This window comes from Salarias fasciatus, chromosome 20, assembly GCF_902148845.1.
Source record: "Salarias fasciatus chromosome 20, fSalaFa1.1, whole genome shotgun sequence".
NCBI lineage: Eukaryota > Metazoa > Chordata > Actinopteri > Blenniiformes > Blenniidae > Salarias > Salarias fasciatus.
The window spans coordinates 8,407,330-8,434,862 of record NC_043764.1 but is presented as its reverse complement, the minus strand read 5'-3'; the positions used below and the strand labels follow the sequence as shown (position 1 = coordinate 8,434,862).

The window sequence follows — 27,533 nt, the reverse complement described above, 5'->3', positions numbered from 1 at the left end:
GTCCAGTTCAAGAATTTAAAACCACTCCCAATTATTTACTGTGTAATTTAATGGTGCAATACAATGGATGACCCAAACCTGGTAAAAGCAACATAAAACACATCAGGCTCTAGCATAAGTACTACCAGTCAAGAGCAGGTAGTGTAGTAGTTATGCTTATGGACTATTTCCACAACTGTGCACAAAAATCAGATATTTTTTCGTGACTGTCAACAAAACAGCAGTAGCATTTAAAAAACAAATACAAGAGACAAATATTGAACGGGCTAAAGGCCCCAAAGCAGAGCCAAGGCCGGTGTGAGGCCGAATACACGCTAACTGCTGTCAGGTTAAAGCACAGGCTGTATTTTCTAAAACACATTAGAATGCATCTAAAGCATCTCAATCAGCACAACTCTCCAACTTCTCCCTTTACTTTAGCTACTGCGACTGTGGTGTTTGCTGTTTTGTCTCAGACACCAACAAAACATCCCGTTCTTTGTCAATAACACACCGCGGCACTCTGTCAGTTTGTCACCGGAGCCGTTCTCTCCTGACACGTTATGAATCCTGTCTGAAATGCCGCCTCAAAGACGAACTGTGGGCATTGTCTAAACACAGGTGGAACATCGCAATATGGGAGGAATGCAGGGAAAGCATACAACAGCAGGAAGACAGTAGGGGAACTTTGCCAGACTCAACATTCAAAGAAGTTAAAGATGAAGCTGACATGTCAAGGAAGGCAACAACAAAACACAAAAACAAACACTTTCTGACATTTTCCAACCCTCTTGTTGACACACATACAATAGATGTGACGCAGCTTTGAGCATTTGAACCTAATCATCTGAACCCACACCAAAAAGATGGAAAATGCACACAGTAAGTAGTGTTTTTAAATTCTTGCAAGCGGACGGAAAAAGCGGAGTAAGAAGACATGAGATCGGGATGGAAGAAGAGGAGATAAAGTGGAAGTCCGCACACACGTACAAATACACAGCACGTATGTACACACACACACACACACACACACACACACACACACACACACACACACACACACACACACACACACACACACACACACACACACACACACACACACACACACACACACACACACACGCACACCCACTCAAAACCTCCTCAAGCTCTCATCTCTCCCCACTGTCACCTCAGCAGTCGCTCTTGATGGCTCCTAAATTCCCTCAATGTCTCTCACACACACACACACACACACACACACACACACACACACACACACACACATGCGCGAACAATACACAGCTGTGTATTACAGGGTGTGCCACTCTGCTGTGTAAAGCTGTTAAGCAGCATCTACTCTGCTAGATGTTTGGTCCCCTCGGAGCTGAAATATTGATCAGTTCGCAGGCGAGGCAGTGCAGCTCGCGCCCCCACCGTCTCCATGTATAATTGATGTGTATATCTCTTAGCGTGGCGTGCCAGCTGGGAGCAGGACTTAAGCATGGAGGTAAGCTGAGGGCCTGTCTTTGCAGCCACGGCAGCTCCTTTGTCCATCAATCATAAGGGCTTTTCACACGGGCGGTTTTCATGGGCTTGCTACTTTATACTGGAGGAAGTGCCATGCCTTGTAAAAGAAAACAAAGAGTGGAAGACAAGACACCGCAAGACTCAATAAAGGTTCATGTTTTACAGCGAGCCATTTATCTCAGCACTTAGCAGGTCAATGAAGGGGATAGAAGAAGCCTTTGGGCCATTTGAGGCCAGAGACCATTCATACAACGAACGTAATTCAGTTTGGCTGGTGCTGGCATGCTTCCCATTTTCAACAAATATGTTTTTTTTTGTCTGTTTTTTTTTTTTTTAAAGAAGTACTTTACCTTCACGTCTCTAAGCTCCTGGACCCGTCTCTTCCATTTCATTCTTTCTGATCTTCAGAAAATTCAAGGGAGAAATGTGTTACTTCCCTAAAACAGCTGAGCACTGCAGCTGTCAGCAAATGTTTCTCACAATAGAGATGATAATGCGAGTGGAAACTATTTTCAACTGCAAATCATTACAAATGTGGCAACCTGAAGGTATTTGCCTCAACAGGTGAGAGTATTAAAGTGGTGTGGACAGGACCGTCTGGTCTATAATGCAATTTTATTCTGATCCTGCACTTTGCGCAGGACCTTTTCAAACATATTAAAACTGAATAAAGTCTTCATTTGAAACTGAAAGCGAATGATTTTCCTACCATTTCAAGCAAATTGCTTTATTTTCCACTACACAAAACAAATGCGTGTCCGACAATGCAGCCATATTAAACATTATTCTTACGGTTAGGTTTATCTAGTGCATTTTAAGCAACTTTTCATGAACTGGCCCTCAGATTCAACTAGTTCTGGTGCATCAAAACACAGTGACAACTTTCAAAAACTGGTTTCGAGTGAAAATGGATCATTTGTGCATTTTCAATTTGTGTTTACATGACTACGTTTTGAAAACAAATCCTATTGATCCATTTGAGAGCGATCGCCCCCTGCAGTGACACTTTCAATCCTTTCTCCACAAGTGCTTCATCAATTATTTATCTATTCATAAGTATTCTTTTTAAAGTGATGTACACACGCCTGTATTTGTGCCTTTAATCCAGGAGTGCGCAAAATTCCGTTATGTCCTCATAATTATAATAAAAACTCTCAGTTCTCAATTTACTCTGAGCAGACTTGAAAATCTGTATGAAAATAACTCTCCTGGTCATATCAACATCACTGTTCATTACAATCTTTTAAAAAAAACCACTGCTTTGAACATGACGTGTAGATGCCACGTTTCCAGCTGTGCCCCAAACATTCCCACCGCCAGGTGTGACGCATCAATGTCAAAATACAACCGACCGCATACGCAGAAAGGAAGCTGCCGTCTGACAGATGCTCTATACTCAACCGTGAGTTAATTATTAAGACAGGCTGAAGCCGCAGAAAGGCATCCCCAGAGAAATACATTACTTTCTGAAGCTGTCTTCATGGAAAAAAAAAAAAAAAAAAAAAAAAAAAAAAGGCAGGCATGGTCCTCTCAAAATAAGGCGCTCTGCAGAGCAACAAGTTGAAGAGCCCATGGGCTACGAAGTGTTCGCCAAGCACACGAAACAAAAGGTGGTAATTGCAACACTGGAGCAAACACTACCCACACAGTCACACACTCATTTGGTAATCCCAATAAAAGCTTTATTTAATACAATAATTATGCGCTGCCAAATTGATTTAAAAGAAAAAAAAACAACAAGTAGTGTCTCCACAGCGTTTTTCTAAATGATTGTGATAATGGCATTTTTAGCCTTGTCATTATTGTGTCTTCCATAATGACAGTGCTGGTCTGTTAAGTTGCTTCAGCCCAGACTGAAAAACAACAATTTTTAGGTGGATCTCGGTGACATTATGTTCAGTCATGCACATTTCAGAAGGTGACTGGTAACGACAGCAGTGATCTCCTGGATTTTATGAGCGCCCTGCGACCCTAACTTGATGGAGGGAGGGATGGAGAGGTTGAAATTCTCCATTTGATTCCACTTTCATCAACTCGGGGTCATGGGTAAAGGCAAAGCTCAAACAAGTCACCAATTCAGCACAGGGCAAACACAAAGAGATGCTGTACAATCCCAAAATTCACAGATACAATTAATGAGGATGACATTCGCCTTGAGGACTAAGGCCTCCTGTGCCTTGCATCAAATATGAAAGTTCTCCTGTGTGGGTTGTAAACCTGAGGAGCGTCCTGCAGAGCTGGTGGCCAAGAAGAATCTGTAATGAGCAGCTTCAGACATAAACAATGCAGCGGTCGATGGAGGAGGAGATAAAACAATGAGCGTAGGGTTAGAAGAGGTCAGATGGGCAGGTGGTCAAGAGGGCTCTTGAGTGACCCTCAGGTGGAAGTGCAAGAGACAGAGAGAGAGAGAGAGAGAGAGAGAGAGAGAGAGAGAGAGAGAGAGCGAGAGAGAGAGAGACCCTGACACACCTTGGGATGCACGCAGATGTCAGAGTTGGAGAAGCGAGTGGAAGATCCATGTTCTGTCAGGAACGAAGAGGGCACAAAAACATGCACACCCAGGAAGAATGTGCAAATTTCACAGGGCCCAATCTGGAATCGAACTCATGAGGCCAGAACATTATCGACCGCAGTGTAATGGAGCCCTCTGGGGCTTTTAACCTAACCTATCTGCTCAGATATTATATATACAGCATTCTGTAACTGCAGTCACAGTTATGAACAAATGTGTATTATTTGTGTTAGTCTAAATTATGGTTCAGCCTCACTTCTAATGAGTTTCCTCCTTGATTGATTTAATTCAAGGTGAAAATAAGGGAGGAGAACGTATCCTCCTGAGAGTTTGCTCTACTTCATAAGCTATCTGGCTGTTTTGGGCTGTTTGGGCTCTACATTCTGCCCCTTGACACTGGATTTCAAAGGTAACAATCAATTTAGCTACCAAAACAAAGATGGGTCTCCAATAGTTGTGATAATGTGGACCAAAGTTTAGAAAGTGACCTCAAGGAGGTCATGCAAAGTATGAAATAAACATACTCACTGACGAACAAACAAAAGTTAAAGTATCCTGCCTTTGGCTCTCACTCCAAAACTCTAGTAAAGTCCTTTTCAGTGTGCGCTAAGCCTCTGCCTCCTGCCACTGCCCACAGAGTCACACAGAAAACAAATGACAGCTAACTGGCCTTGCAGAGAGTCATTGTCTAACAACAGAGAGAAGAATACAAAGGCATCGAGGGCTTTATCATTTTTACATGTCAGTGACTTTTAAAAAGTATTTGAATTGAGTCAACTGCACTAACTTGATGGGACATTACTGTGCCTTATCGTGTGTGTGTGTGTGTGTGTGTGTTTTGAAGTAATGGGTGCTTGCCAGTATAATAGTCAATATTATTGTCTCTGTCTAAATGCTACAAACCAGGTACAACTTGGCTTATAGTGTGCAGATCATTTGATTAGGTTGTAAAAATACAGGAAATCTCCACAAAATAACTTAAAATCTCAAAAAGACTAAGAAGCTTCTTGAAGGTTTCATACAGCAAGGATAAATAAAGCAGGACAAAAACAATCAATGTGGACAAATTTTATATTTGACTTGAAAGATATGTCAAAAGAAAACTGCTACTGGTTATTGTTGCTGTCGCTACCACTGCTGCTGTAGTATAAAATAAATCAAAAAGGCCTTATAACACATCTATTTGTAGATTTTTGGTGAGAATTTATTTCAAAAACTCAGAAGATGTTAGAGTTAAAAACTATTCATCCATCGATGTATCGTCAATGCCACTTTACCCAACTTAGGGTCATTGATTCAGGATTATAAAAACTGCAACAAAGAATGAATACTCTTGGTCTAACACGAGCAAACAAGCTAAGTTTTTATCATAGGTGATAGCACATGAAGGTCATTCCTCATTTCAAGTCAAAAGTCTGAAACTTGTATCTGCTGCAAGAACACATGCCACTTAATAAGCATGCACCCAGAGAGGAAGAAATCACCTGCGTGGGTGGACATCTGCTTAATGAAAACACTGTCACGTACTCCATTCGACGGTTAATTACATCTAATGGAAATATCTCCGTTAATCACCAACAGATTGGCACCGGTTGCTATACGACGTTTGAGCTGAACCGTCCCTCCATCAGCATCTCAACCCCCTTCACTCTTAAGGTCGGGCTTCCTCAGACTTCCGACTGTTAAATTACCTTTCCTCCCATCCAAGCATCTGCTAATCTGTGCGACTACACTGTTTACAATCTGTGGACTGTAGTTATGGCGAACAGCGGTAAAAGTGTGTGGGCTAAAAAGAGTGGGCGAACTTTAACGTAGTGAACGGAGACACAGTCAGCGCAGAGCGAGAAGCAACAGTTGTTTCACTACGAGCGACTTTTAATTGCCTTCACCACATGTCCCTCCTTTATTTACAGAATTATGGATGAGTATCAATTAAATATAGATAATGGCATCAATTATACCTATCCCCGGGGGACAGTGAGAGGATGCCGGGAATTAAACGCCCGTACACGTTGAACTTAAATTAAAAGTCTTTGCGGATTTTAATCCGTTCACACCCTTCTTTATTCACACAATGAGTATTACCACTTCCAGATGGTATATCAGGACTCTACATTCACCTATCTATGACTTTTTTGTTTCAATTAAAGCGTTTGTTCCAAAAAGCTTGAGTTGTATTTCTTTTGTTTTCTTTTAAATGTGGCTATCTGGCCATAAAAAAAACATCTGTTGAGTTCTAGACACCATCACAGAGATACTTAACATCCGAATAGAACAGAAGAACAGAATACAGCAATAGCAAAAAAAGAAAAGATTGACTACTTGTTATTTAAATAAGAAAAATCTTGTATATAAGAATTGGCTTTGAACGCCATAATGGAGAGGACAATCATTCACACAAAATAATCCCAGAGAACCTGAAAGCTTCATCTTGAATCAGCCGGCCCCTTCCATCACATCTGTTTGCTTACAGAAATCAACAGGAAGAGGCAGAATTGATCCTGTCATGGCTCCTCTCCTCTCAGAAATGTTGACACAAGCGTGCAGCCGTCTCACCTTGTACCTAAACACAAGGGAAAAGGGCACGGCTTCCTCCTATGTGACAGCCAAACGTCCACGGTTGAATAATCTGTGAATCATGTGTGCACTCATACGTGGTAGACGGCAAAACACCGTGCACGACGCACAGCAACAACAACAAGAAGCACGGCAGACTTCAAAGAGGAGTTTTTCCTTCAGCTGAGCCAGCCTTTCTGGAGTACGACTCTGCTTTTAGAGAGCGTGAGGGATGAGGGTTTTAACTGTAGCTTTGTTACAACACTGACAGCTTAAATTTGGCAAACCCCCTGCATGTTGTAAGAGACAGAAAGTCGTGCCTTCGCGGGCTGATTGTAAATGCTGCTGTGTGTTCATTACTCCCAGCTTAAGTTTGAACCATATGGGATTCATCTCTTTGAAACTGGGTTGTTCTTCAGAGTACAAATTTCAAGAAACAAAAGAGGAAGAATTGCACGACTGATGTAGAAATACTACTTTTCCCATCGACGAATGTTCTTCTGCTGTTTGAAGTCATGTCGTAAAGCTGTGTGTGTGCGTGTGTGTGTGTGTGTGTGTGTGTGTGTGTATGTGTGCTGGTGAAGCATATTGTTTTTAATCACACTGTAGGGATCTAACACATAACGGTCCGCCCTGCTGTGGGGGTCTTTTAGATTTTAGCTGGCTCGGCTTGAACATGTGGATAAGGTTATTAAAGGGAGTAAAGAACGGAAAAAATGAAATATGAGCGCATTTGCCCATGTGTGCGTGCGTGCGTGCGTGTGTGTGTGTGTTTGAGTGTGTCTCTCCCAGTTTGGTCCATGTATTGCCAAAATGGGTACCTAGAAAAACAAAGGTTGCACGGACACGAACAAAGCTTGGCCTTTTCTCCCGAAGCCCAGCTGTCGGCTTGATAATGTTGCACATATGAAAAGGAACCACTGGCTCCCTGTGAAGGCAGGGAGTTCAAATGGAGTGATCACAGTGAGAGACAATGCAGAAAGATGCACATTTCGCTTTGACTCCTCCAGTCTCTGGACTCCTGTGACTGGATTTCTGCAGCGCAACATTGCCCTCTGTTGGTCTCTGCTTGCACTGCCTCAGGAGGGTGACCCAGGAGAAGACAATATGAACATTTTTCATCATATGTCGAGAAAACCAGCAATTGGTGGAAAATTGTGAGTGTAATCTGGATGTTCAAAGACAAACTGTTGATGAGCTACCGCCTTTTTCTATAAAACCAAAAAAGATGTGTAAGAATGTAATTTTACCAACTGTGGAATGTCTGTTTTTGTTTGTGATCAGGTGACAATATACCACTTAAAATTCCTGAAAAATACTTCACATAGACAAAAGCTATGAACGACTTTCACGATCCCATCAAACAGGAAAAGTGGCCTCATAAGTCGGACTGGCACAAAAAAGCAAAAGACAGCGTCATTGTTCGGGTGTCATGCGGACAAGGCGCAGACACAAATCGAGAAAGCACATTTAGCCCCAGCTCTCTGCTCCCCACTTTAATCACTGTGCGTCTTTGCTTTTCACCCAATATTAAAACCAATCCATCATGGATGAGTGAGCGCGAGGGGTGGGTGGGCTGGATTACAGTTTTCGCCGTATTCCTTTAACTTCCGAGAGAAGCCCACTCCGTCATCTCTTCCAACATTATTTGGATATCAAACAGCAACTCTCCACTCATAAACATCAGCATGAATGTGAGTGAATCAGGCCAAAGCCGATAACTGACTCATTGGTGTCCCTGCACAAAGACTTATGCAACAGTCTGCATTCATCAGCCAGCCACAGCTCGCACTCCGATTCCTCTTACAAGAGTTTTTTTTTTTTTTTTCAAAACATCTTGCCAAGAAGAACACACTGTAAGCAGATGAGGCTTCTTCAAAATGGCAAGCTACCGAGGAGCTCCACATTGCTGTGAAACGATCATAAAACAGTGGGTGACTGGCCTCCAACCAGGATGTACAGAGACCTTCAGATGTTTGACTCGGAGAGAAAAGAGACATCCAGCTGCTTCCCAGATATCTGCTCAGAAATAACAAAATGACTTGGAAAGGAGGGTAAACACAGTGCTGGATGTCTCCACACTTCACAGGGAGAAACTCTGCACTCCACTAATGATGGCCCCTTCACAAAAACACTTAATGTAGTCAAAGTTCAGACTGCACAATGTGGCCAGCCCGCCATTAGCATCTGAGAGGTTATTTATGGCCAAAGTAGAAGAGAGACTATTGAGCCGCTGGACGTTATTTGAACCTGAAAGGGATTACACAGAAAATACAAGGACGAATGATCAACAAGGAACAGCAAGGGCTTCACTTTTTTCAGTAATTCTTCCTCCCTTCAGGCACAGGTACAAACAGTTCTTTTTCCAGCGTGAAGTGCAGTTTTGCACAGGTGGGTTGCTCCGAGCATCCCGGAGAACTTGCCACTTTTCAGGGCCCTGAGGAGGTCAGACCATCTGTTGCAGGAGTCCTTGTTCCTCTTCGCGCTTCAAATATTTCTGAACAAAACGGGCTTATGTCTGAGGGCACGCGTGACAGAAAAGATTTAGGACAGAGAAGGAGGAAGGGGAAACTCTAGAACATGTCCACTCGACTTCACAGGAGTGTGACTGCTGCCACTCGACATAACAGGTCACGGTCCTCTGCAGCCGATTATCACAGAGAAAATAGGTTACCAGGAATAAACTCCACGGTCTGATGCTTTTTTTCTGAAAGTGACTTTTAATGAATGGACGCCGTCAGTTGTGTGACTCTCTGTGATGGACTGGTCAGATGAAGCGGTGTGAAAGATAGATGGATGGCACCGTCGTGTTAAGGCACTGTGGACTGATTCTCCCAGAACTCTCAGCTTCTGTCCTCAACAAAGAGAAACAAAAATGTGAACTGGGTTAAACTTCATCAGTAAATAAATCTTGGTCACTATTTACAGAAAAGCCGCAATGAATAAATACTATTCTAAAGATATGCTTATTGTTTCTATTCTTCAAAATAACTAATTAATTAAATGGCAAGGCTCAAAAGAACCAGACCTGAACTCAGTGTTCTGTACTCTGTTTCGTCTATATTCATTACAGCTCACACATTGAAGTGCTGATGAGAAATGCTTGATTAGACTTGAAAACATCCCAGAACTTACTTGATTCACATCCTAAAATGTTTCTGGTGTGCTACATGTTCTAGTAAAGTTGTTGGTATTTCACATTTAGGAAGGGAAAAACTAAAGACAGAAACTTCAGTTATTTATGTATGCACTGAAAAACTTAGAAACTGCACTGGAGGGTAAAAAAAAATTAATAATATATGCAGTTATATGGCTAAAAAAGTAAAAAGTAACAGAATATAGAAACGGGGAGGAATGGAAATGCGATCACAATATGTGGCAGCATTTGTGGATGGATGGATAATTCACATTTTTCAACAGAAATTCCTAATCAAACTGGGAATATTGAAACCAAAACCAAAATCCATGCTCTTCGTGACCTTCCCTCCTGTTTTGCCGCAGCTGATCTTCTGTCTCCTCTCCTCTTACACCAACCATCTCCATGTCCTCCTTCACTAAATCCAGAATCTTTCTCGGAGGTCTGGTTCCTTCCGGCCAGCTGCATCTCGACCACCATATTCATAACATCTTCTCAGACTGCTCATCCATTAAATGTCCGTCTGATCTGTTCATTTCTAATACTGTCCATCCGGACAGCTCACAATGAAAATCGTGTCATCTCGGCTACTTCCACCGCGAGCCTCTTGCCTGTTCAAAAGTATCCAAACCAAACATGATGGCTGGTCTGGTAAATCCTCGATTTCACTTTTGCTGCAATCCTTCTATCATCCATCTCCATCCACTCCATCCTGTCTGCACTCTTCATTTCTTTTCTCCGCTGTGCATTGCTCTGGATGGTTGAGCCATCGTACTTGAACCCACCGGCCTCCCTCTCATTCACTCACTTGCATTCTATCTTGCGTCTACCGACCTCCCTCGCTTTCTTTTTAATTGCATGTATGATGCCTTTTGACAGCAGGCAGATTGAAGATTGAGTTTCAGCTTTTCAAAACGAAAAATTACATGGCCAGTAAACTCAATACCTGACCCCCACGGCAACGGCATCAAGCGCTGAAGGTTTGGAAAATTGGGATTACGAATGCCGACAAGAGCCCCGGCCTGCACTGAGAAAATCAAGAGTGGCTTGAGATCACTGACTGTACTTAAACGCAAAAAGCCCCGCCCCTCAAGCTGCACGTGCACAGTCCACACGGAGCCTAACTTCACAAAAGAACTTATTTATTGGACACGATGACGATAATTTGGCTCACGGCACATTTCAATATCAATGTCGAATATTTTATCTTTTGTATCTGAAGCCCTTCATTGTTACGGCGTTCTCTTTAGCATTTTCAATAGGTAATTGGAAATTTCATCATCAAAGCATAACTTTCAAAGAGTACATCTCTCACAGCATCATTTGACATCAAAAAATTGTTGCTTTGTTCCTTTTGTCCAATGATGATTACAGAGAAGAAAAGACTTAGTTGCTAGCACAAAAAAAGGAAAAGAAATGAAAACAGTGCAGAAAAGTGAGGCAGCAGTCTTCTGACTGGAAACGCACCTGCACTAACTCACACGTGCAAGGAAACAGCAAATCCAATCCTCTGTCAATAAACATGCAAGTCTTTATATTTGTTTGTTCGGAGGAGCGCAAAGATTACCACTCCCTGAAGAGTGTGTTAAATTACAATAAACGCTACAGTAAGTAGACATAATAATCACCGACAAACCATATAGGACGGATGTCCTAATGGCTGACTGTTTGTCAGTATAATGCGGCCGACACACAATGCTTCCAGCAATACAATCAGCATATAAACACTGAAACGGTGCTGAAAGTGATGGCACGAGGAAACTTAAGTAGAATGATCACATCACAAGATGAGCTGCAGGCTTACAACAAGCACTTCACTCCAGAGTGGATTTGTCAGCAGAAGGGGGAAAAAAAATGTCTTCAGCCATTTATTTACAGCTGCAGCAATCTATTTTTTTTTCCCTCGTTAAATAATTGTTCATTTACTTTTTCGATCACCAAATGAATAGGTTGGGCATTACGCTGTCAGGCTAAGTACCCATTTTTTTCACAAGTAACCTTCATTGGATTCAGTTTTTCTAAAGCTTTATTCAAACAACGTGAGGTTAAAATTCGGGAAATTCACAGACCTTCAATCAAATCTTCTTTTCCATATCATACAACATCATGATCACCGACTGTTGGTTTCCACTGGGAATAAAACAGAGACCGCATGCAGCCCGATATCATCTTGAGTGGGCTGGATGAGTGGCATCATAACCTTTACAATTAAACTTTGAAGATTTTCTTTGAGATGGCATTAAGCCTTAGTTTTGAAAATGTCTATGTTTTTCAAGATAACAAAAATGACGACAACATGGTCAATGATACTTTCTGGAGTAAAATTCACATAAACTCCTACAACTGCTGTACTATTTTGCCATGCATGTTTTCACACACTTACCCTGACAGCATGAGGCTAACAGTGGACTGCTTGCACTGGGGTAGCTAGCTCGAGCCTCGATGTTGTTTTATGTCCTCTACACTGAAGAAAACTGTACTAAAAAAGTTGATGGCTTCTTTGTAATTCTTACAATTTGCTTGGTGGTTTCCTGGAGTCTCTTGTGGGCCGGCTTTGGCCCACAAGTCTTATGTTTGACACTGCGGATATAGAAACATCTATGAGTTTGCAGTGTATTTTGTCATTGTAATTTGTCTCTCTTACAGTTATAATAACTGGCATTAGGAAAAACTTCAAGCATGAAGTCAACATTTAATTAGATACAGTTTCATAAAATCTGAAATTTTATTTTATTTTGAACTAACTGATATGCAATTCTCTCTCTCTCTCTCTACATGCTTCCTTGGCACCCTCAAAAACCTAATAATTTCTCCCCTCTCACACACCTGCTGCTCATCACCTGTGTCTTCCCTATATGCATTTCTCCACATTTCACCTCATTAGCGGTCAGAGTCAGTCTTTTATTCTTACTAAAACTATTCAGGTCTGTAGGTCTGTATGGCCGACTAACTATTGAAACCGTTGTCATAAAGGCTTGAAAGGGCAGAACAGGGAACGCTACAGTGTTCATTTTTTCTGTTTTCTGCTCGATGTCACTAAATTCTACACAATGAACTCTAAATATAATGATGCAGAAGAACAGGATGGTGTTGCAATAACAAGAAATGTAAAATGGTTAAATACATCTTTAACACAGCAATAACCCCTGGTTACCACAAATGATTACTGATAACTAACCAAAAATTTCCAGGAGGCAAAAATAACTTATGAAATAAAACATTAAGAGCTTTATGGTTGACTGTGCTGAGCGTTTTTGTATTACAACCCAGCCTTAATTGTTCTGTTGATCTTGCAAAAGTTACATTTTGAATCTCAGTTACAGCAGGAGATGTGTTGGTTATTGTCCACTTGAGCTGCAGCTGTGAGCACATAAATGCTGGCACAAGTACACAATGAGATGCTCGGTTTGCGCTCTCAGTTTGCTTTGCCTGAGAGTCAACCCGTTTTAGTCCTGTTTATTCTGCAACAGCTTGACTGAGTTGAAAATGTGAAATGTACTGAAACATCATTGTGCGACACTGACAGCAATTTGAGACTGGTGAAAAGTGCTTTAAATGGACAATAATGCAACACTTACTGCAAATGTTTCATGAAGATGATCTATAATCAAACTGCTCCCACTTCAGTTTACACTTATGTGAAATCTCATCCCCAAATGCCAGATGCCAAGCTGGATCCAGAAAAGGCGTGTTTACAGCATGTGGACTTCACTCTGCTTCCACTTTGATCCTCCAACTACTACAACACAAACAGCAGAGCAGATGCTTGGCTACAGCGAGACACAGAGGTTCATGACAGTGAAATGCTTCATGTAATGTTAAGTCATTTTCAGCTTGTACAATTGCGGTCGTTGACATACTGGTTATACCGGTTCAGAGCCCATCTCAAGGTTTTTGCCTGCCACTTAACATCACAAGTGAGATTAATTACATGCGTGACCATAACAACATAGGATAAATGTGTGTTTGCATAATTCTTACACGTGCCATGATGTGAGAAAACAAAACAGGTGCATTATAGTATCCCCAACACCGAAGCCCAATCGCCCAATATATCACAATGACCATTCTGATTTCACATGAAAAATATCAACTTTTTCTGTTCAACGCAGCTTTGTGTCACTGGTATTAGAGGTCAGCTCTGAATAAAACCAAGTAACATCTGAATCAACTCATGAAACTATTTGGATGTTTGTTGCAGCACCATTTACACTGGCACAGATCCCCCATTAATAAAGAGGGACACATTGTGTCTGAACAGGCAGTTTTTACAAGTAACATAATTGCTTTTCTCCTATATGTTCTCATACATGACACAGTTTTTATTTACTTAGATCAGTGTCCTTATGCCTTTACTTTTGAAGCATTTCACAATATAGGACTGAGCTACAACCAAATAGTGTCTGATCGTCTACTGAAAGTTTCTCTGCAACACTGCTGGGCAGGTCTTCAACTTGATTTTAAAGAAAAGTAACCTGAAGCAGGAATCTCCTCTTATTTAATTATTATAATTTGTTGTGTCTCGACCGGCAGCCAAGCAGTCCATTCATAGCTCCTAATTTCAAGGTAGTTGATTGGGTTTAATTAAATAATGACAGTCTAATAAAAGTAATATATGCTTGGATGAGCATCAATTCACTGCTTATTGAGACAGAATGACACACTCAGTAAATCACTAACCCATGTCTCGACTTATTTCAGTGCAAGTTCTACCTCATTGAAGGAAATCTTGTTGTTTTCCATCCTCTGCGGTGAGCTTTTCCATGTTTTCCCAAAGAAGTACTGGTGATTTCTGTCGAACAGTGTGACTCGCAGCTGGAAGGGCCCATTCTGCTCCTGTGTAGAAATCTCCTGCAGGTGAACAAGGCAGACATTTTACTAAAAGCTTTAAAAGCCTTAGCAACAATAATGTCCTTAAAAATTGAGGGGAAAAGAAGAAAGGTAAAAGATGGCTGTGATTTACTGAGGCGAGCTAAGTGTAGGCTTTGACAGCACAAGGTCACTTAAGTAAATCTATGAAGAACTGTAAACTACAGGGGTTTTTCCCCCCATGACCTCCGTGTGTGTGAAGCACTGGTGATCACCTGCGGGAGCTGGGCTGCAGTGACCCGGTGAAGGCTGAACTGGAAGCCCCGGGAAGTGTTGAAGTGGCTTTCCAAAACCTGACGGACGGTCTGACTGGGCGGAGGAACAACTCTGTTTCTGTCAAACACCTCTTCCCAGCCGTCCGCCGTGCAGGACGCCGCGTCTTCTGTTTTCGTCATGCCAAAACCGCTAAAATAGAGAACACAGCTGAAATGAAACTGCAAATATTGTCATCTGAAAACCGAGGAGATTTTCAAACCCGATGCCGCCATATTGAAAGAAGATTTTACGATTCAATCCCGGGGGGAAGGGGTCAAAAATACAAGTAATGGAACTGGAATTGTGAGTATTAAAACAAATATATCACGAGCGGACAATACACATTTATGAATCAAAAGGTTTTCAAAATGATCTGGTACAGAAAAATAAGCGCTTAAACTCCATTTTGACGCCCTTTTATAAGAAAATCACCCCTTTGGTTTGGTACTTGCCACTACCCTGCGTCAGTTGCTATGGCAATGCTCGCGAGGAGCCTGCACTCCCAGTGTGGGTAAAGTAGTTATGTGGAACTGTACCCAGCAGGGGGCAGCAGCACACCCTCACTGCGCCTGCGCAACCCGAGAGGAAGAGGAGGAAGGAAGCGGTATGTACAAACAGGAACATGTTACGGCTTTTCCACAAGAGTAAACCTTTTAAAATTAGGAGTGTTGGTGAAAATAAAAAGTACGGAGTGGCAGTGAAAGATGTGAAGGAGCTTCTGAAAAAGAGCTGCAAGCTGCTGCAGGTGAGCCGTGTTTGAAAACATCGTAAACTCGCTATTTAGAGGTAATAAAGGAGCAGCAGAACAGCTGTTTTTTGTTTTGGTCTCCATGATCGATCCAAGTGATCCATATTGACGACAGAAACCAGTTTTTTTCTGTTAAGATTAATTGCAGATGTTCTTAAAAGCCCTCTTTGACACAAACTGAATAAACTCTAATACTTTCTTAGCCAGAGTGTGTCGACAACCACTTGATCTAAGCCTTCAGACTGAACATAACTTGAAATGCAGTGTAAATTTGATACAAAGCATCAGAAGAAACTTGCTTCTTCATCTACATTTCGTCTCTGGATCAAGTTGCGTTCATTACATCAGAAGGAATATGCATGCTTTGGGATTGTGGAAGGAAAGTGGAGAATCCACATACGTGAGAGAACATGCAACTCCACATAAAAGGCTTCCAGAGTTGGTGCAGAAGCAATCTTACCATAAAGGGGAAAATGTATTTTATCCTGAAAAGCCTTTGTCACAGAGGACTCTGATGAACCGCTGGATTCATTCTAAACAGATAAAACATGCTGGCTTTACATGTCCGCACGTTCTGAGCACAAAATGTAGCAAAGTTACAAAAAGAGAAATGTCTTAACCTGCCCATGCATGTCTGTTATGTTTCATGACAGGTCCCCTCCTCTGGTGCTCAAGTGTGTTTGTATGATGATGGGACAATTGTGACTGAGGAGTTCTTCCCGACTCTGCCTGACAACACTGAACTCGTGCTTCTATCTCGAGGCCAGACTTGGAGCGGAGGTATAGACGGACTCAGACGTGTCACAAGTGTCTCGCCAAGTTTTGAGCTTTCTCAATAGTGCTGCTGACTGATCTAACAACTCCGTGTGTGTGTGTCTCCTTCCAGTTGTGAGTGACATCGGTCAGCTCCTGAACACAGACCGCCATGCGGACAGCCTGATTGAAGCAGCGAGGGAACTGCTCTGCAATGAGAAATCATCAAAACAGCGCAAAATCCTGAGCGACCTGCTCCAGAACCTGGAGGACAAGTCCGAGATGGAGAGCCGAGAGGACGACCAGGACTGGTTTCTAGGTGCCACATGAAATTTAAATCTGTGACAAAGAAGGGTATCACAATAGACTTCTGGGAGTTATTTAGTTATCAAATCATCGAGTAGTGATTCGAAACACACAAACACATTCCATCAGATGTGACAGGTTAGAGATAACTTGGTTTCGGAATGAGAACATGCCGTTTTTCACAGCTCTACTGTTCATGGTTAAATACTGTGATTCATAGCAGGTCAGACAGGTGTACATGTTTCGCTCATCTGTAAAATAAACTACAGTCTGCTTCACACCCTTGATGACACAGGATGGTGTTATGTCTGTTATCTCAGCGGGGCTTCTTGTCTAATCTCAACATGTCAGGCTGAACACAAGCTTCTGTTGTAGGAAGACAAAAAAACTTAAAGCACACATGAACATGCACACGTTTCTTTTCAAATACTAAACAGTCAAATTTGACCACTCTTCCAGCGCTCAAACATGAGTTGGATATTGAAGTAAACATGCTGATGAATGAATTTGTTGCATCTAATTTCAGGTGTTGGTTCTCGATTCAAGACTAAGTCTGCGTACATGAAGTCCAACTGTGAAAGCAGGATACGAAGCTACATGAAAGAGGTGATTACTCAACAAGCACTCCAGTTACAAACACCTGTGTGAAAAGAGTTTGATTAAAGTACAGATTCAGCTTCTTAAGGGAAAGTGTTGCTTGTAAAGGTACAAAAGTTAAAAAAAAAAATACTTTTTCGATAGTGTGATATATTTATTTATTTTGTTTTATTTAAACTAAATTATTAAAAGAAACTGGAATTAAAATGTCAGGAAATTATCCTAAATACTTGTGAATTTATTTTGGAATATTTATTGGTATTGACAAACTCTTTCCGTAACCCAAACAATCTGGATTTTGTTTTAATATTGGGAAGGTCTTGCACAGTTGTTTGCTGTAAGGAGTAAAAACAAAAAGCAATCTGGAAAACGTCTTACAAACATCTTAAAAACGTGTTAGCCAATGTTGACGGCGTTTTGTGTGTTCTCAGGTCGATGAGGCCGCAAAAAGTATCGAGAAAGCAAAAGTCAAGGCCGAGTTCCTGAAAGCGTCCAAGTGTCTGACGGAAATTTTAAAGGAAGCAAAGTACAACGGCTGCTACTTCGACCGGACTGAGAAGACGTCGGAGCGCCTCTGCACCCAGGAGGGATGGTTCACCTGCCAGGTAGAGCGGCACACTGGAACAGCTGGAATGAGTTGGAAAGCTCCATCAGTACAGTGTGGCTACCAACCAATCATCAAATCAGTTCTGTTGTGGGTTTTTGATGCCTCCAAGAGCCTGAAAACCACTAATCCCCTTCTTCCTCCCTAGTTTGAGGTTAAAATCCTGAATAATTGTATGTGTGGTAGTTTTGTGTTTACTTTTTTCTTGAGGACACTTTTAGCCACAAAGAGAAGTTAAGTCGATTTGAGGAGTTCAGGCAGCTGTACCAACTTCCCCCCTCTTATCTTTCAACGGCGTCCTCAGGGATCTTTTGACGAGAAGGCGTGTCCGTCTCTTCACTCCATCAACCCGTACGGCAGCCGCGAGAGCCGGATCGTGTTCAGCACCTGGAACCTGGACCACAGGTTGGATGAAAGACACTTTGAAACGTCGACAGGAGATACTCTTGCCATGACTGACGCTTCCTTTCTGGCCTCTGTGCAGGATTGAAAAGAGGAGGACGATCATCCCCGCCTTGCTGGACGCGCTGCAGAACCACAAGAGCAGCGACGTCAATCTGGACTACTTCTACCAGCTGCTGTTCACCAGGGAGAACCTCAAGCTGGTTCACATCGTCTGCCACAAGAAAGAAGCCCACAACCTTTCATGTGACGACAAGAAAATCTTCTCCAGCAACGCAAACAAGTCCAAACCGAAGGCACAAGTCAGGAAGAGACGCCGCACTTAGTATGTTGATTTCAAAGAAAAAGTCAACGTCACACTTTTACCTCACTTATTCTTTTTAATTTCAAACACATCATGATAATCTGCTGTATGAACCACTTCTTGTACTGTTTTTTTCTTTTGTAATGATTCCACTTCAATCATGTTGGCACGGAGATGAAGAAAGAACAAATCATTTTGTTCCCTCAAAAAGTTGCATAGGAGGATATGAAGATGTTGCTTTAAATAAGGCAGTGAATATCTTTCAAAATTCCAAAATACTAATGCATGGTCAAAACTGTCTGCTATGTACAAAAATACTACAATTCGATGTGAACCAAGCTAGTGCAATTGCTGTTATTAGCCTCTAAGTCACATGGCAGGATTGCATTGATGAAGTTATTCACTGGTGATTTCAAAGCCCCGACAATCAAGAATGTGAGCAGGCGAGAAGATGAGCTGCGCGGATTACGTTTATATATACACAGTATTTGTATGAAAGCTGCCAGAAAGAAATCCACAGGCTGTGTGAGAGGATGGAACTCCAGTCTCAGGTCTGATCGCGGTATTAATCTGCTGTTAGAGCCAATCCGAACTGCATCGGAAGCTGCTGGGTCAAGAACTCAGAATCTCTTGCTCGCCACTCTGCAGCTCCTTCACTGACGAGATGCATCGCCTGTTTTTATACGCCGTCTGTCTTGTACATATTTGTTGCAGAAATAACCCTGAAGACACAGAGATGTGTTGAGACACTTGGTGAAATATGACTCCCATGCAGAAAACTGCTGATGTGACATTCTCGATTTGACAATAAAATGTGTTCCGAACCGCTCTTTGGCGTGAGCTCCATCCTTCTAAACCGACGCCGCCCTGTCTATGAACATGTCGCTTTGTTTTCACAAACTGTGGCCTCTATAGATCTGTGGTGGGAGATTAGCGCTTGTATAGGTAGTAACTCTGATCCAGCACTCTTTGGCATCTCACGTGGCGAATCTCAATCTGCAAAGCTGCCCCTCGAAGCTTTTTCTTTAAAACGGACAGATTGGTTTAAAGTGCTGTTGGTTTGTTTTTTTTACACCCTCAAGCTAAGACCACTTATACCATGTGAGAACATACTGAGTAATAAATAATTGAAGTAACGCTTCAGCGTGCGCCCAAAGGAGGCCGTATTTTAAAAACAAAAAACAAACTTCAGTCATGGCATCCACTGTTGCGGTGGCGGAGGAAGGAAGCTATTTGGCATTGTTGTGCATCTTCTTGGTCCTCGTCGGATGGAAAGTGATCACCTCGGACGGTTTCTGTGACGCTGGAGTTTCTCAGTTGTGGCTGATGGGAAGTTACTCCCACCTTAGGCTGGCTTTGTCTGCAAGGCCGTTCTGGAGGCGCCCACAAAGCGGCCGACGTCCGTCGCCTCCACTCATGGGGGGGGGGGGGGGGGTCGTTTCAGCCGACGGCCGAATGCAAAGTCTTGAACGTGTTGTTCAGATGTCAGTTTGAGTCCGGCTCTCCTCTAAGTGGCCGCTACGTCGCCCCAGCACGCCTCCTCGTCGTCGCTGTCCTCCGGGGCGTAGTAATGGCGCCTCCTGTGCTCCCGGTGGCTGCGGGGAGACGCCGCCGCCGCCACCGATCTTTGAGGAAAGTCCTGATGGGTAGAAATGATACAGTGAATCAGGTGAACTCTTGTATTATATATAAAAAAAAAAAAAAAAAATCCTTCAAGAAACTACTGCTTTCAGTCAGTGAGGATTTTCGTGCCAAATATTAGTTTTGAAAGCATACTGTGAATCTTGGGAGTGTGTCTTTGATGTTCCTGCTGCAGATAAAAAGACTTGACGGAGTCTTGTTTTCAAACAGGACATAACAGGACCGCTTCACATTCCTACTGACTCACAGCTCTGCCTGCAACATCAGCAGGACCGAAAACATCCCATAACAGGCAGCATCTCTCCCGAACACAGAGAATATTTCATGTTCCGGATGACTAAAACCAGAGCGCTGCAGATCAGAGCTTCTCACCTGCACAGTGTCCAGGTTTCCAAAGAACTGCTCCACTGGAAGGATCTCATTACTGTCGTCATCCGGGAAGAAGACCATCTTCCCTCTTTCTTCATAATCCCTGCGCTCGGACTCCCGTTTGTCCCCGATGCTGTTGTCTCTGTCTCCATCCTGGCCCGTCCGCAGCTCGTTCTCCTTCCCGTCGCAGCCCGCCAGCTCGGGCGACGCCGAGCACCTCCTCCTCCCGGCGGACAGGTGGCACTCGCAGCTGATCCGGGAGATCCTCTCCAGAGGGTCGGCCGGCCTCCGGCAGCAGTCTGCCGCCGAGGAGCTCTCGGCGTCGGATTGCCTCTTCGGACTCCTCACGCAGCGCCCCGCAGCAGAAACCTGGAGCAGGGAGGGAAGAACGGAGTCGCAACAGAACACGATCAGCTGGATTTATAATTTATTTCATGGCTGGAATTCAGAAAATGTGCAGTGAGGCGAGTGTTTCTGCCTCTTTTTCAGAGTGACTTATAAGAAACGTGTCATGAACAGGCGACGCCCACCTTTCTGGAACTTCTGGCCTCAGAGTTGTTCTTCCTCTTTCTGGGCTTCAGGTTATCAAGCTGGCCCTCCATCTGCAAAGCAACGTCATGCGGCGCGTTTAACACCTTGTGATCGGCCGGTGAAAGAGTCGACGGGGAGGCAGCTGTCACACGAGTCAGCTCAGCATACTGTCACCGCTCTTGAAAATCCAGTTTTAGACACATATTTGCAATTTTTGCCCCCACTTTCTTTTTCAGCTGGACACAAAAAAGCAGATGAAGCCATTATTTTTTGATTCCATTTGAGGTTACACAGTTCGATAAACACACACATCTTGTTTGAGGTTTAGAGTACAAAATTCCTGACAGTGAATAACAAGAAACAAAACTCTAAATATTTGGTCTCTGTACTTGCCAGATTTATTGGGTGGTGCTCGAGGAAGACGATTTCAAAACAATATGGTAAAGAGTCCAAACTTCTGGTCTGATATTTTTATGCAGATTTAAGACATTATCTCTAAGAATCTCTCAAACCCTGTAAGTCCTAAAAACTGATTTGTTGCAACCTGAACTGTGCTGTAGTGCAGAAAAACACCATCTTATGACAGACATGGCAGGGCCTCTATATCTTACACACTTTATCAGAGGCAGCAGAGACGAGGTGCTGGGTGAGGATGAGTCCGGGATTTATTGCACCATAAAAGGATTTCAGAGAGGCTCAGTTATGTGAAAAGTGGCACCAGAGAGGAGATAAATCAATAAATAAATAATAAATCAAGCACACCTGCACATCTCCAATGTGTTAGGAGTACGGGACATGTTGGAAAACTCGTGTCATGTTTCTGTTTAGGTTAAAAACCCATTTGGTTGTGTTTGAAGACTATGAAGCCAATTGAAATATTTGATGAGTTTTAGTGAATCCCTCTTGATTACTGAGCTCCACATTACGGACCGTGACTGCTAAACACGGTTCAGTTTATTTTTAGACTGCTTATTATGGAGTTACGTAACATTTACAAACTTGGTTCAATGGTTTGAAGAGGTGTTTTTTGTTTGTTTTTAACTAAAGGTGTAGTTTTGATGCAATGGTTTTACTTTTTTCTAGTCTACAATTAAACTGTAGTGATCTAATTTACTAAATTTAACACCAACTCCACTGTCTCAATACTGTCTGCAAGTTTACTTTCAACATTATTTATCTTAACAGGGAAGGTCCTCAAAGTGCGGATCTGTATATATTGGTTCTTTATTTGCCTTATGTTTGCTGTTTAAATGCAATTTCCACTTTTTTTCAGCATTTCAATACATACTTTGTGACCTTTCAATCTACTTTATTTTCTTATGCACACAATTGAACGTTCTTCATATGCAATAATCTGCCAGAATGTTTAAAACTGATCAAAATAATGTATTCCACAACTTTTTTTTTTTTTTTGGGGGGGGGGGGTTGCATCAAAACAGCAAAAAAAAAAACTTCCACATCTCTTCTTGTTGCAGCATAATGACCGCATAGTTCTCATGCTCTGCAAAAACAACGTTACTGTCGGAAATGACAGGTGTTATTAACTGATAATGGTTAGTTTAAAGATAAAAACTGGGAGTAACCATAGATGGAAACTTTCCCTTGAAAGGTTGGATCAGATTAACTTTGGCAGACTATTGAGGATAAATCTGGGGACTCACTAAACCCAGTTCTTCAGAATAACCTTGAATTCTTTCAGCAGACTCGCTGCTTTGAAGTAGTCCCAGGAGGATCATTTGAAGCGAGCACGTGCTCCGCAGTTTTGATCAAACCTCGCGGTCACAAAAAGCTGATCCGCCTGCTGAAGGGTTAAAGCGCTCCGGATTATCTGTGCAAAGTTTGTGTGTGTGAGATCCTGGATCTGGATCTGCGCGGACCTCCTGAACTCGGGAGAAATCCCCCCCACCCCATCCCACCCCACCCATCCCCCGCCCCCCTACCCCCGCGAGGCGCCCCTCGTTTCCCCCCGGTAAACAAACTCCTCAACACGCATTCACGGTCACACGGCACTGAAGATCCTCCACATAATCCCCATCCTCCATTAACATGAGCAACATCACAGTCCGACACTGAAGCTAGCCGGAATCGGGTTTAGCCGGTGCTAACTTACCCACCGACCGGGCGGTGTCGGTCAAAGAAGCGACCGCTCCGGTCCCAGAAATGAGCCCCGCATGGGGGGGAAAAAAACAGACGAGCCTCTTCCAGAGTCACACTGAAACCAACTCTGCGGTTAAATCAACTAGTTTAACCCGCTCGCATCGTCCCCGCTACGTGCTAACTCCACTAGCTTCGAGCTACCAATAACTAGTTCATTTACTAGCAGCCGGCTAGTTAACTCGGGACACTCACCGTGTGGATCATTTAGCGGCGGGGCGTGGGGAATAAATGTGAGGTTGTTCGCCTGGTTATCGGCGTTTTAAAGGGAAATCGGCTCCGAGTGGCTGGAGGAGAAGACTGCTGATATGTCCCGATCGGTGGCGGAGCTGGTGGAGGAGGGGGTTTGGTGGTGGTCGCCGCCTTCGTCGGTCTGCGTTGCTCTGTGCTCCTCCGGGCCGCCGCGGAGCGTTTCCTGCCTGCGAGGTTCAGTCGGAGGTTACAGCGTGCGAGTAGTGGCGGTGTCCGGGGCGGGGGGGAGGTCCTCCGGGCCGCGGGCGCAGCGCTGCGCTGGAAGTGGCGGGGAGGCGAGGCGAGGGGAGGGGGCGTCCTCCGAGCCGTGTGTGGTGGAGGAGGCTGGGGGAGGTCCTCCTCCTCCTCCTCCGGCGGGCAAAGCGCTGGAAGTGTCCGGTTAACGTCCTCCGAGCAGCGGACACATCGTCAGACCTCCCCCCCCCCCGCTGTTTCCACGCTCCGGTACACAATTCCTCTTTTATTCTCAAAAAAATAAAAGCTAAAGAGAGGGAAAATGCAAATGTGTTTGGAAATAGGTCACCCATCACTTCCTATATTTTTTTTCCTATGCGACCCCATACACACTAACATATATGTTGGGATTTTGTCTTCACATTTTCCTGCATTATTTCCTGATACATTTACAACAACCAAGTAAATGTTTTGCACACATCTATATTTTCATTCTTTCATGAGGTCTGATCGTGGGGGGTCGTTTGAGGTCGTTTCAGGACAGACGGGGAACTGCTGCAATTCTATGATTGTCCACCAGGGGGCGGCAGAACTCTTTGTTTATATAGACCCTCCGCCTGCTGCTCCTGACTGAGTAGAATTAGAATAGAATAGAATAGAATAGAATAGAATAGAATAGAATAGAATAGAATAGAATAGAAAAACTATGTTAATCCGAAAAGGAATTTCTTATATGTTCTTATTTATCTTTTGCCTTTTGTTATTTGAACTATCTAAACCAATTATGGATTTTTTTTATTACTTTTGAAATTGGAAAACCTTTAAATTCCACAAAAATTAGAATAATTCAGACATGTAAATACGTATTACAAATGTACAGAAGTTTAACCATGGATATTTCCCCCAGTCAGCAGAGAGAGAGAGAGTGAGAGAGAGAGAGAGATTGTCTATTACGAAAGACGAAAAAAAGTAGTATATATATATATATATATAAAGTAGTATATATATATATATATATATATATATATATATATATATATATATATATATATATATATATATATATATATACTACTTTTTTTTCGTATATATATATATGTGAACTGAACTTCTAATTAATGGACATTTGGACATTGGTATGGACCTGCGGTTTCAACAAAATTGTCTTCAACTTGTAATTACATCTTTATACATCTGTAGCCTATACTTGTCATGTAATGCTGAAAGATAATTTAGATTTCACTTGATTTAATGTCAGTATTGTTTTGAGCGGCACAGTGACACACACACAGATAAGCAGAAGTTGGAGCCTACTACTCTCATTTCCGAAGAATGACAAACTGCAATCCATTCACTCATTCATTAGCTTGTCATTGATCTCAAACTTTCAACAATAAATTCACAACCACAGTTCATCTCGAACCATCACCTCCTCCACCAAGAAGTCTGAAACGTGCGAGCCTCAAGATTGGCCAGAAACAGTGGCAAGCAGTCAGATCAGGTTGGAAACCTGCAAAAAAAAAAAAATGCTGAGTGCAACTGTACAGAAAGTGCACTCATTCAAAGGTAAACTGTTGGCAGAGTTGAAGAATAAAATAAAATTCTGTCATCGTTTCTGAAATTGTTATCACTTTAACTTGATCACAGTCTGCACGTTTAATGTGTTTGATTAAAATGTCCCGTGTTCTTTTATCTCTGCCTAAACATATATTTGAATGGTATTTGTTTTTCGTTGTGATCATTGCAATCCCCAATTCCCGATTGCATTTTATTCTTGTTTGAGCTTGTGAGAAGAGGGATCACCGCGGATCATTGGTGGGTGGAGATCTGTGGGCAGGTGGGGGTGAGGAGGTGGGATCCTGTAGCAGCTCTCCAGTCTGAGTGCAGACCAGGGACGGAGAAGAAGCCCTCTGGCATGCTGCATCGCCTTCCCGCACCGAGGGGAGATGTGTGACTCCACTGGGCCCGGCCATGGGCGCATTCCGTCCTGGAACCGCTTCACTGTCTGCGCCTTTACGCATCCAACCTCCGGCGTCCTCATGAGAAGGGACGGCGGCGATGGACTCCAGACGCACGGTTGTAAAGAACTATGAATTAGAGGGTCTTCGGACGCGACAGTGACAGCAATGGATCACCTTTTCAGGCGAAAGCGGGTCGGTCTGCTGAAGCCCCTGCTCAGCCTGTCCCTGGTCTTTGCGTCCTTTCTGATGATCCACAAACTGAGGCTGTCGGAGAAGGACGCATTTGGAGTTAAACATTTGAGAGCTGCGGGCTGGTGCGGCTCAGAGTGTTTTTCTTTCAAAAAAGAAGTCGGCAAAACTAGTTTGGGAAGCTCGGAGTCGCCCGCGCCGAGAAAAGAGCCGGACACTCAGCGGGTGTCCAACAGGACTGCGACTTGGGACGCGCAGGTTCTGAACTGCAGCGAGGACGCGTCGGTGAGGACGCAGGACTGGTTCCGGCGTCTGGACCCGAGATTTCACCAGTTTGTTCTGCACAGACACTGCAGGTACTTCCCCATGCTCATCAACCACCCGGAGAAGTGCGCGGATGGAGAAGTCCACCTCCTCATGGTGGTCAAATCCGTTATAGAGCAGCACGACCGCCGCGAGGCCGTGCGTAAAACCTGGGGCAGGGAGCAAACCGTGGACGGAAAGACTATTAAAACTTTATTTCTGCTGGGAAGTCCCAACATCGGCAAAGACACCAAAAACCTCCAGAAACTGATCGAGTACGAGGACCTGATCTACAAAGACATCCTGCAGTGGGACTTCATGGACACGTTTTTCAATCTGACCCTGAAAGAGGTGAACTTTCTCAAGTGGTTCGACATCTACTGCCCCGGCGTGCGGTTTATATTCAAAGGAGACGACGACGTGTTCGTGAACACGCACAACCTGCTGGAGCTCATCGGCTTCAAGGTGGAGGAGCGCAAAGAGGCCGACCTGTTCGTGGGGGACACCATCTCCAAAGCGATCCCCATCCGGAACCGGCAGAGCAAATACTACATCCCCAAAGAGCTGTACGACAAGCCGTACCCGCCTTACGTGGGAGGAGGGGGCTTCCTGATGTCCTCCCCGCTGGCCAGGAGGCTCTTCGTGGTGTCGGAGGACCTGGAGCTGTACCCCATCGACGACGTGTTTCTGGGGATGTGCCTGCAGAAGCTCCACCTGTCCCCGGAGCTGCACCCGGGCTTCCGGACATTCGGCATCACCAGGCGCAGGGTGAGCTCCATGAACAGCGAGCCCTGCTTTTACAAAAACCTGATCGTGGTGCACAAACTGAGCGCGCAGGAGCTGCTGAAGATGTGGAGCGTGGTGCACGGCGGGGACCTGGTGTGCGCGCAGAGGTTCTCCATATGACGGACACTTCACCCACCAAAGCGACACAGTAGACCTTTATACTTGATCACACGTGATGATCTTCACCCTTTTTTTTTTTTGCTGAATCCGCAGTCTTGTGTTGAATTCCTACTGAGCATTTTGTCCGTTTCAGGGTCTCGTTGTTGCATTTTTGTCAGCAGTAAAGTTTATTTAAAAACCACTACTCCACAGCCCTCCAGGTTTCTGATCTCTAGTGCCATGATCTGTCCGTTTGTCGGGACACCGTGTCCTCCTGCAGGCATTAAACAGTACTTGACTTAGTTGCTTCATTTTGGACTTCACAGCTGCATTATTATTAAGTCATCTCCAAGATCATTGTGAAATTGTAAAAGAAAAGGAGAAACAAAATGAAATGATTAGAGTTTTTAAGTTAATATATTGTTTTACATTTTTTTTTAATTCAATGTGTATGATTTACAGAGTCATTTATGTATGATAGTGTAAATAAACCTGAAGTTCCCTGGTGGCTTTGTAAATACTGGATGACTGCAGCAGGAGT

General features: G+C 43.4%; 4 protein-coding genes across 4 annotated transcripts in view; 2 read left to right on the top strand and 2 right to left on the bottom strand.

The window, feature by feature from the left end:
• Window positions 1-14,959, bottom strand: part of nphp4 (nephronophthisis 4) — a 174,943-nt gene extending 159,984 nt beyond the window's left edge. The window contains exons 1-2 of the mRNA XM_030119429.1: window positions 14,780-14,959; window positions 14,409-14,546 (exon numbers count right to left, since the gene is read on the bottom strand). Coding sequence (XP_029975289.1) covers window positions 14,409-14,546; window positions 14,780-14,959 — 318 coding nt within the window. The remainder of the gene's footprint in view (window positions 1-14,408; window positions 14,547-14,779) is intronic.
• A 456-nt stretch (window positions 14,960-15,415) lies between these two features.
• dffb (DNA fragmentation factor, beta polypeptide (caspase-activated DNase)) lies at window positions 15,416-18,738 on the top strand. Its single transcript, XM_030118531.1, has 7 exons — window positions 15,416-15,564; window positions 16,221-16,347; window positions 16,454-16,639; window positions 17,153-17,232; window positions 17,655-17,828; window positions 18,132-18,232; window positions 18,312-18,738. The coding sequence occupies exons 1-7, from the start codon at window positions 15,442-15,444 to the stop codon at window positions 18,553-18,555; spliced, it is 1,035 nt and encodes a 344-aa protein (XP_029974391.1). The 5' UTR covers window positions 15,416-15,441; the 3' UTR covers window positions 18,556-18,738.
• A 278-nt stretch (window positions 18,739-19,016) lies between these two features.
• On the bottom strand, window positions 19,017-23,664 carry c20h1orf174 (chromosome 20 C1orf174 homolog). Its single transcript, XM_030118553.1, has 4 exons — window positions 23,424-23,664; window positions 21,074-21,145; window positions 20,547-20,912; window positions 19,017-20,172 (listed from the first exon to the last, which is right to left on the bottom strand). Exons 1-4 carry the CDS (start codon window positions 23,433-23,435, stop codon window positions 20,041-20,043), a joined length of 582 nt encoding a protein of 193 aa, XP_029974413.1. The 5' UTR covers window positions 23,436-23,664; the 3' UTR covers window positions 19,017-20,040.
• A 1,815-nt stretch (window positions 23,665-25,479) lies between these two features.
• Window positions 25,480-27,497, top strand: b3gnt7l (UDP-GlcNAc:betaGal beta-1,3-N-acetylglucosaminyltransferase 7, like). The gene has a single exon (XM_030118517.1). The coding sequence runs from the start codon at window positions 25,781-25,783 to the stop codon at window positions 27,011-27,013; it is 1,233 nt and encodes a 410-aa protein (XP_029974377.1). The 5' UTR covers window positions 25,480-25,780; the 3' UTR covers window positions 27,014-27,497.
• The last annotated feature ends 36 nt before the right edge of the window (window positions 27,498-27,533 follow it).

Bases quoted from the DNA above. Each gene is read 5' to 3' on its own strand.
- dffb (XM_030118531.1), top strand. From the start codon at position 15,442: ATGTTACGGCTTTTCCACAAGAGTAAACCTTTTAAAATTAGGAGTGTT. The intron at 17,829-18,131 runs GTAGAGCGGCAC...CGGCGTCCTCAG, and splicing joins AGGGATGGTTCACCTGCCAG to GGATCTTTTGACGAGAAGGC. The intron at 18,233-18,311 runs GTTGGATGAAAG...GCCTCTGTGCAG, and splicing joins ACCTGGAACCTGGACCACAG to GATTGAAAAGAGGAGGACGA.
- c20h1orf174 (XM_030118553.1), bottom strand. The intron at 20,913-21,073 runs GTGGGCGTCGCC...TCCCTGCTCCAG, and splicing joins AGGCCAGAAGTTCCAGAAAG to GTTTCTGCTGCGGGGCGCTG. The intron at 20,173-20,546 runs GTGAGAAGCTCT...TCTACCCATCAG, and splicing joins GAAACCTGGACACTGTGCAG to GACTTTCCTCAAAGATCGGT.
- b3gnt7l (XM_030118517.1), top strand. From the start codon at position 25,781: ATGGATCACCTTTTCAGGCGAAAGCGGGTCGGTCTGCTGAAGCCCCTG.